General features: G+C 34.1%; 1 protein-coding gene across 1 annotated transcript in view; it reads right to left on the reverse strand.

Annotated features, from left to right (window-relative positions):
- LOC308700360 (ethanolamine kinase 1-like) overlaps positions 1-5,916 on the reverse strand; it is a 45,013-nt gene extending 39,097 nt beyond the window's left edge. The window contains exon 1 of the mRNA XM_081381957.1: positions 5,645-5,916. Coding sequence (XP_081238083.1) covers positions 5,645-5,794 — 150 coding nt within the window. The 5' untranslated portion in view covers positions 5,795-5,916. The remainder of the gene's footprint in view (positions 1-5,644) is intronic.
- Positions 5,917-10,446: the final 4,530 nt, after the last annotated feature.

The raw sequence follows: 10,446 nt of genomic DNA on the forward strand, positions 1-10,446 counted from the left end.
CTGAAATTGCGAATTGAAAATACGCTCAATGGAAACACGTCAATTTCGCAAAAACTCCCATTTATCGCAAAACAGTTGTTACGCTCGCATGAGGAGGATAAATATTAATTCAAAAAATAAATATTTCGCAAAACTGCAATGGAAACAGTTTTTGTGCATTTACAGTCACCTGACGTAGACGACGCGGTGTGTTTGGACAGAAGACGAGACAGAGCTCTTTATTAAACTCATATAAGACAGAAGAATTACCAAGACTGGATTCTAAACCTCAAAGAAATGCCACGATCAAGACCTCGACACAGATCTGAGGGAGAAACACCCAGAAACTCCTCATATGTGCCGCTCACAGTATAAGGGGCTTTCCTTGCCAGTAATGCTTGGAAAACACACACACACACACACACACACGTCTCCTCTGATTAATAATAATGGCCAGTGCGGTGGCTGAGATACATAAACCTACCAACGTCCGTTGCCATGATATTTGGAATGATTTATCGCGAGAGGAATAATTAAGTTTTAGTCGCATAATATCGGTTAATGGAAACGGCGTCATTTCGCAATAGGTTTTTGTCGACATTTAGAAAAAATTCGCAAGAGTTTTGCGCAAATCTGTAATGGAAACGCGCCTAGTGTGTTTGTTAGTTCCAGTCTGTGACCGAGTTTCCCTCAGCCTGTGTAATTAGTCTGTTAATGGGTCATTCTGTTCTGATTAATCATCTCATTAGTTTCCTTTGATTGGTCCATGCTTAAAAGCCTGAGTTCTTCTTTTGTCTCTGTCGGTTCTCGTTAATGTGTATGTCAATGTTCCGCGAATTAAAAGTGTATTCTGTGATTATTATGTACGTTTTTGTTATTAAATTCTGGTTCCTGTTACTCCTCTTCGTCATGCTAGTTTTATATTTCTATGTTATGTAACAAATAATAAGAATAATATTTTTTAAAGTTGCAGTCTGTAGTTTTTCCTCTTTGTTTGAAATCTGCAATTGCAGTCATTCGCGGAATGATCAACTTAACGTGTGTTGTGCCTCGGCATGGCACAGCGCGGATGAATCCAGTGTTTTGAGGAGAATGTGCGGCTGTCCTGAACCTTTCTGGATCCGCCATCAAATTGCTAAGTGTAATTATATCAAGAGCTGTGAGAAAAGGCTATACATCTCCACCTCTCCGCTAGCCTACTAGCCGAGACTCTTCTTTATTTGTACAGATGTGACGGAATGACTCAAAGACATGCTTGAATTTCCAGAATTTCCTCAGAAATCCACCAGTAATCCACTGGAATTAAAACATTATTACAAGCTTCCCGTTTTGAATCGAGCTACGGCAAGCAGAGAGTTCTGAACACCGGCTGCTTATGGACTTGCTCAAATTTATTTTGGATCATTTTTAACCCTACAAAGTTCCAGAATGCAGCTTTAAATATTTATTAATTTTTGTGAATTGACCAGTTTGCAAATCTTCCATTTATTTGGGGATATGAAATTTTTTTTTCCCTTTTCATGTGCATTTTATCAGCTGCTCTGATGGCTTTACTCAGAGTATATCATTTCATTTGTACTTTACTTTTAATTTTTTAGTCATCACGCATTCAGTTCCAACCAGGCATTCATACCAGTGTTCAGTGCCCCAGGAGATCCACACATATGAACACATATGAACATTTCATACTTCAAACATATTTCCAGGTGAACTCTTTATCAGTGGAAAACAGTGGTCATTTTGGACTGTGATCTGTTTGGACCCTGTGACCGGAACATGGCTATATTTTAACTTTTGTTCTAACCCTCTGACTGATGCAATAAATACTTTTTACTATTATTGCTTATTACTTTTTTCTTTCTTACTTATTACTTTTTGTAAATTGTGTCGAACACCATGCATTTAAATTTGATAAATGACAATGGAAATGTTAGGTAAGCTAAGAATATGCATTCATTAATCATTAAAGTACATCAGTTATATTATATTATTATGTGTTTATTTAATATATTAGTATAAACAGTACAAGTTTGGAGACATTACTTTTTTTTACTGTTTTTGAAAGAAGTCTCTTCTGCTCACCAAGAAGCTCTGCTCATTTATCTGATCAAAGATACAGTAAAAACAGTAATATTGTGAAATATTATTACAAATTAACAGAACTGTTCTCTATGTGAATATACAGTACAGTGTAATTTATTCCTGTGATCAAAGCTGAATTTTCAGCATCATTACTCCAGTCTTCAGTGTCACATGATCCTTCAGAAATCACTCTAATATGAGGATTTGGTGCTCTGGTAACTCTTCTTATTATTATTAATAATGTTTAAAAGAATGACATCTGTACAGTAAGGTAGTTGCCTCTGCTATCAAAAACTATGTCAACACAAAGTCGAAGTTCCTCCAACACAACATTAAGACTACAAGTAATAATACTTTGTTACTGTACTTGAGTATTATTTGGGAGAATCTGTACTTTACTTGAGTTTTTATAATTTTTTTGTCAGCTTTAACTTGATAATAATAAGTATGACATTATCGGTGTGGTGGAAAGCTAACAGTCTTTTCCATCTCAACTCCTCCCCATCAGGTTTGACACCAATATGGACAACAACATCTTCACTATCCATACAAAAATATGTTCTCTTCCCGAAAATGAAAGAGAAAGGAATATCAAACTTTATTAATTATGACTTTTGAACAATTACAAAAAAATATAATATTCGAGAAAACACACGCTACCATGAATCGTAATCATGAAAATAAATTTTTTACCTTTTTTCAAATCATTATCACGAATATATATTAAATCCTAGCCTCCAATTCTCTACCATAATTTCATAATTACCATAATTTCTCTACTTACAAATAAATGTAATAATGATCTTCATTCTGAATATACTGACCTAGACCTTTTAAAACTTTGCAAAGATGTCTTTGTCATATCTAGTAATTCCAGAATACAGCTGTTACAATACAAAATATTACATCGAGTATATATTACAAAAAGTAAATTGTTTCATATAGGCCATGTCAACACTAATACATTTACATTCTGTCAAACTAGTTTAGATGATTATATCCACTCCTTCTGGAAATTCTGGTCAGAAGTTATATATAAACTTGAAGTGAAATATATAAACTTGAAGTGAATCTAGACTTTAATCTCTCTAAATCCCCTTCAGTATTTCTGTTAGGAGATCTTTCTCCCATTAACACTTCAAAAGAAACAATAACATTTATCTTTACCTCATCCATATAAGCAAAGAAAGTAATACTATTAAACAGGAAGGATAGATTTAAAATATAAATTACTTCAAATTCAACTTCAATCTACTTGAGAAAATGACAGCAACACTTAGAAACACAATGACTGCTTTTGAAAAAAGCTAAGTTTCTGGACAGATGAACTTCCAACATAAAATAATGCATATAATCAAAGGTGCGGATAAATTAGATGTTTAGTGACTTAAGATGTTAAATAATGTGAGTTTACAGTTAAGTGTGTGGTGTAGATCTGTTTGTTTTTCTTGTATTTGGACCCAGCCATGCATGTTATAGTTGTGTATGTTATGGTCATGTATATGTATGTATTTCCATATGTATATGGTTTACCTTGTTTGTTTTCTGTGTGCTGTATGTATTGTACCCCTTTAGTCTATTTACAATAATAAAAAACTTTAACTTTTACACCACTATATTTCCTATAAATTAATCAAATGTATACATTTCCCCAAAGCATATTCGTTACTTCCTACAAAATTAATTCTGAAGAACACAGACTGCAAGCAAGCATGTGCAAACAAGCGCTCGCACAACCGCAGTGGATTTCATTTTCCAGGTTTCTCTGAACTGTGTGGTTGTGGCTCTGGTCGCTGTTTGCACATTAATATTGAGAGAGTACTTTCATTATAGTTGTACTTGCACTTATTGTTTGCCATTCATAAAACTAAGAAAAAAATGATATTTTTTGTTTTTATTTCTATGTTTAATTTGTGGAAAAGAGTTCAATTAGGAGATCACACAGAATCGATCAGAAGCTCTGGAAGCTCATAATTCATGTACAGTAAGGTCTGAAGAGACTCGTGTGAAATCATACAGGAGAGAAGCCAGTCAGTTGAGTTTGTGGCAGAACATTTTACAGTGCTTGTAAATTGTTGTCTTTCAATGCATTTAATAATTTATTCTCATAAAGTAGAACTGAAATGACATTCATTACAAGATTTTGACTTTGAGGATTTCTATCAAATATTGTGCAAAATCTCGTCTCGTGAGATATGTGTCGTCACGCCTACTAGATGCTGCATTAGTGCCACTGAGGGTGAGAGGATGCTAACATTAGTACCCCACGTGGTTAAAACAATGTATTAACCTATTAGGCTGCATAGATCAGGTCAGCCGGAACCGGGAACACTTACTATAACACCTGATGTACTCGTTACATTATAAGAAGAATGGCATCAACGCTAATGTTAGTCTTTCTGTTTATTGCGAGGTTTACTGTAGTCAGCCGGATCTGGGCCGTATCCAGCCTGAATCATAATCATACACTGTTTGTTCGTTGGAGAACTGAGTCTGATTACTCCTAAGGTTTTTTTCTCCATTCTGTCACTGATGGAGTTTTGGTTCCTTCACTGTCGCCTTTGTGAATGAAACATCACTGAGCTTACTTAAGCTTTACTGTGATGCTATTTTCCTCTGGAAACAAACTTTGTTGCATTATTTTCCTGTTATCTCTGTAAAGCTGCTTTGAAAAAATCTGTATTGTAAAATAACGTTATATAAATAAAGGTGATTTGACTTGAATTTTACTCAAGTGTGGCTTTCAAGTACTTTATCCACACTGTAACCAACACCAAATTGTGTTTGAGGAGACCATAAGGCCATCTGAAAAAAGAAAAATGATGCCGAACTGGAATATTGGAAGAAAGAAATGGAAGGTTTTTGGAAAGGTCAAAGTCCAGGTCTCAATCTAATTGAAATACTGTGGCGGGACTTCAAGAATCCCCTCTAAAAACAAGTTTCCTTAAGCTGATAGAAGTTGGGGGAAAAAAGTAAAAGAAAGGCTCAGTCAGCTCTCTAGTGTAATGTTGAACATAGTGTAAGTTATGCCCTTTAATACTCTGTTCCCTTTAAAGCTCAAACAGTGGAGCATGATGATAGCAACACTAAGGTCGTGTGTTTATTTGAACTCATTATACACAGTATATCTCCAATGCGATGCCAAGTCAGTTGGATGAAATCATCTACCAGTGCATGGATGTAAATGTTTAAGTATTCAGCCCTGTAAAGTGAGCAGGCCATCTTCCATTTCCCATTCAATACTTAGGTCAGTGTTCTGCAACCCTGCTCCTGAAGGACCCCCAACAGATGGGTTAATGAGCTGATGGATTGAATCAGGTGTGTTTGATTAGAGAGACAAAGAAAACGTGCAGTGTTGGGGGTCCTCCAGGAGCAGGGTTGAAGAACACTTACTTAGGGGAAACCTTTTTCCTTTTGAATAGATTACAATTATGGAAATAAGGGTTAAATGATGAAACTCATTGTCTTTCAGTCAATTTAGGGCTCAACTCTTCATCGTGTAAATACTAAACACCTACACAAATTGTTTTTTAAATGATTTGTTTTTTAAAATGTTGTCTAATAATCTTGATAATGAACTTGCCTTGACCTGAATATCTTCTGGTTTCCACTCTGGCCGCAGTTTCTTGAGAAGTTCTGATATCCCGTGCCGAGGGGTGCGCTCATCAATGCAGACATCTAAGTGTAATCTCTTGTAACGTCCATCATTTGGCATTGTCCTTGTCATTTCCATTCTTTTTTAGATGGCTTCACAGCTCAGATAATCCAAATCAGTTATAAGAAGGGCTAAGGAAGATTTATTTTAGGACTTGTCAGCGTTATGATCTTATCTCAGTTGTTTATCGAGACACTGTCAGGCTCGCAGGACCCTCTATGTATTCAGTGACTCAGCAAATCTTTGGGTTTATCAAAGTACAATGTTCTTTAGGGCATCTTCATTGCTTAGCTAGTGAAGAGATTACTTATTAACCCTAGATTTAAATGAAGTAAATCTAAACAGAAAGGCCTCAATACTTGATTTAAGTGAATGTGCAACCGATTCACTTTCAGCAACACTGCAGTAAGCCTATATTCAAATATTCTGAATCATCGCAACTATAGTCGCAAATTTCGATGTTACCTCTTGTTTCGGAAAACAGTCCTTAACAGATGTGAGTTATGTGGTTGTATGGGAAACACACACCAGATTGACTGACTTCTACTGGCAGTATAGTGTGCCTTAAACGATTCGCCAGCTGTGTTTATGAAGACAGGTTAGAAGGGTTAGAAACATTAAAGGATATTAAAGAGATTTTTGTTCAAAAGAGATGAATGCAAATTAAATGTTTTTGCATGTTTACCTAAGAGATGCAGTAGATATCAGAAGTCTACACATCCCTGTTTAAACAGCTGTTTTTTTGTGATGTACAAAATGAAACAAAGAAAAATCAATCTATACAATGCCTCTGAAAATCAAAGTGACACATTTCAGGGGAAAAAATAATAGTACACTGTAAAAAATTGCTGTAGTTTTTACAGCGAAATTCTACAGAAAATTATTGTTTTCTAATTCTACAAGTTATTACTGTAATTTGCAATGCATTATGGGTCAAAAGGAGTATTACAGTTGTTAACAGTAAACTTCCCTATCAACTGTAAATTAATTTACAGGTATGAAGTGTTGTCACTGTAGCTCATATGTTTTTACAACAATTTACTGTGATGTGGCATTATGGGATTGCGCGCGCTGCATTCAGGTTTGAAAACTGAAGAGCAAGCAGCAGCAAGAACAGCAGAAGATAAAAGTCAATATTCAATCAATTTTTGGTAAGTTCTCTTAAATTTATATTCATAAATATGAAAATCAAATGTATAATGCCTACCTTTAATGACGTTTAAGCGATTCATATATTTTGAACAGAATTAATCATTTTAATTTTAATAAATTTAGGCCTATGTCAGATGTAGTGAATTGTATTGACTTTTAGTTAACAACTGCGTGTTATCAGGATATTTAGTGTGTTGTAAACGTACTCGATTCCAATGACATTACGTTTATTTAGTAAAGAATTGTGACGTTGACTTTAAATTTCTTGTTTCAGGCGAGACAAGAATCGTGAAAGGGCGCGCGCCATCTGCTTTCAGGTGGTGAGAGACGAACCTGTTATAAAAGGTAAAAACATCGCATGTCATGCTAATATGGACGAATGCAGCAGTTTCTTGCAGTTTTCTTCGCCTTTGCGATTGAGAGTAGAGCATTTGCAGTTTGGCAGACACGACATATTGACTGAAGTGCACTGGTGAGACAAAACTACATTAATAACGTTAAGTTACGTGCAGATTGCTTTGCTGACGAAAAACATTAGAATATATGATATTAACGTCGTTGGATGCTGCAATTTTCTCATTTATTTCACCAGTTTGGATTTTTGTTTTTATTGAGAGCATGTAAAACCAGTGTTAACAAAAGCCTGCTGCGTCATAACTAAATTGAACGTAACGTAATTTGCAGCGAACAATGATGAAGGAATGCATCCGTCGAAATTGGTAAAAGATTTTATATTTTAATTTATTTCACTGTGTTCAAAGTTCCCATAATGTGCAGATTGCTTTGCTGACGAAAAACATTAGAATATATTATTTTAAAATCGTTGGATGCTGCGATTTTCTCATTTATTTCACCAGTTTGGATTTTTTTGAGAGCGTGTAAAAGGCCTGCTGCGTCATAACTAAATTGAACGTAATTTGCAGTGAACAATGATGAAGGAATGCATCCGTCGAAATTGGCAAAAGATTTTATATTTTAATTTATTTCACAGTGTTCAAAGTTCCCATAATTATCGTTTTCTCACTTTAACTTGAACCTAAATCTAAATGAGAGATGTATCACTGTAAACTGTGTCAACATGAGAGAGCAATACTATTGCTATTGCTATTAAAAATGCTATTGCATTTTTTATTTCTTGTAACTTAGGTGTTGGCAACAGCGGCTAATGTGGAAAAAAATTCAACACTTCCAGACTCTCTGATTGTCTTAGGTAATGTACAATGTTCCAAAATCTTTCAATTATTAAATGAACTTTGCCCGTTGTATTTTAGCTTGTATTTTTTATGTTGCTTAAATTTATTTATTTTAGGTGAAATTCTCACTGCAACCCAGTGGATGCTGAGTATTGAGGGTCAAGTGGTTGTGAATCCACACCCAAACTTTGTGGCTGGATTTGCTGCATTGTTTGCGTCATACTACAACTTCAATCTGGTGTTCCAGCACGAGACATCCTGCACACTTGAATTTGTTCAAAGGTAACAATTTACTTAAATATAAATGTGTATACGACGTTAACACTACTTAAAGAAATAGGTCATCCAAAATGTTTAATTTTGTAATTTACTTATCTTCATGTTGTTCCAAACATATGAATTTCTGTCTACTGTTGAACATAAAAGAAAATATTTTAAAGAATGTGGGTAACCAAATACTTTCTGGACACATTGATAGCATGGAGAGAGAAAAAAACATGTCAATGTCAATGGGGACTAAAACTGTTTGGTTACACATTCTTTGCAATATCCTCTTTTGTGTTCATCAGAAGAAAGAAACTCATGCAGGTTTGGAACAACTTGAGGATGAGTAAATGATGACAAATGTAGGGTGAACTAACCCTTTATAATACAGTAGTAGTAAAAATAAAATGCTTATTGTAAAGTGGTATTTTTTAAATTAACATTTTATTGAACAACTTTCATTAAATTCTGCACACGATCCTAAAGCTTCTGCTTGTGTTTTTCTGACTGATTTTTGTGCAGATGTTTTGTTGGAATCAACCCTGCACTGGCACCAAGACAGCCACAACAAAAGTAAAAAAAAAAGTGGAAAGACCTCAGAGAAGTGGAACAACACAGTCAATCCTCATGTGTGTACTCTTCTCAGAAGGCTTATGGACTTTGAGTGGTTAAGCATGTAAGTTAACATGCATCAACCACAACTACAGGAAAGAGATGTCAATAAAATGACAATTGCTTTGAGGAATGTTATGTTATAAAAAAATTTTTACATTTTTTTTCTAAAATCTTGTTCAAAAAGATCGTTCACTGCCAAAAAGTGGTCAACTTACATGAACAAAATGTAAAAAATTACTTTACTTGATGTAAAATAAAAATAAAAAAAACTTAAAGGGATAGTTCACCCAAAAATGAAAATTCTGTCATCATTTACTCATCCTTCTGTTGTTCCAAACCTGTATGAGTTTCTTTCTTCTGTTGAACACAAAAGATGATATTTTGAAGAATGTTGGTAATCAAACAGTTGACGGTAGCCATTGACTTTCTATAGTAGGAAAGAAAAATATGGAAGTCAATGGCTACTGTCAACTGTCTGATTTAAAAAAAAAATTCTTTTAACAGAAGAAAGAAACTCATACAGGTTTGGAACAACATAAAGTTGAATTAATTAATTTTTAGTTTTGGGTGAATTGCCCCTTTAACTTTTATTGAACCCTAAAGAGTCTCAAGATATTTGGGTACTGTGATTGTATTTTCTGAAAGTTGAAAAACTTGAAAAATTGTTGTTACCAGTGAATGTCTTGCAGTAATTTGCAAATTAAATATTTTTCTTACAACATCTTTGACTTTTTTTTTTTTTTTTTTTTTTTTTTTAATGTTTATTTTAATGCATTTACATCAATATAATGCTAAATTATAGAGTATTGTCTACTGTTAAAATAATTATTTACAGCATTTTGAAAGTAAAAATGGTTACAGCAACATTCTGGCTTTTGGGGCATTTACAGGATTTTATTGGCAACTTTAGTTGCCAGGTAAATTCTGTAATTTATGGTAATTACAAAAAATTACTGTAATGTATAATACAAGATGAATTTTATTATCCTGTAAAAAAGCAATAATATACTGTATTCCACAAACAACAATTTACTGTAAACTGCTTAACAGTATAATACTGTAATCCATTTTACAGCAACTAAAAGCTATTTTACAGGATTTTATTGGCAACTTTTTTGCCAGTAAATTCCTGTAAATTCTACAGTATTTTTTTTACAGTGTAATAAAACCATTTAGAATAACTAACTGCATAACTGAATATAACATCCCCGAATCTAATACTTAGTTGAACCACCCTTTGATTTTATTACAGCATTTAGTCTGTGTGGATAGGAATCTATTAACTTCTATTAACTATTAAATAATATTTTCCCACTCTTCTTTGCAAAGATGTTCAGGATGAGTTAAATGGCGAGGGCATCTCCTGTGCACGAACCTCATGTCCTCTATAGATTTTCTATAGGATTCAGATTTCAGCTCTGGCTGGGCAGTTTACAAAACATCCATCTTTCTTTGCTGAAATTATTCTTTTGTTAATTTAGATGTGTTTTAGATCATTGTCATGCT

This window comes from Scardinius erythrophthalmus, assembly GCF_964197995.2.
Source record: "Scardinius erythrophthalmus genome assembly, chromosome: 13".
Lineage (NCBI taxonomy): Eukaryota > Metazoa > Chordata > Actinopteri > Cypriniformes > Leuciscidae > Scardinius > Scardinius erythrophthalmus.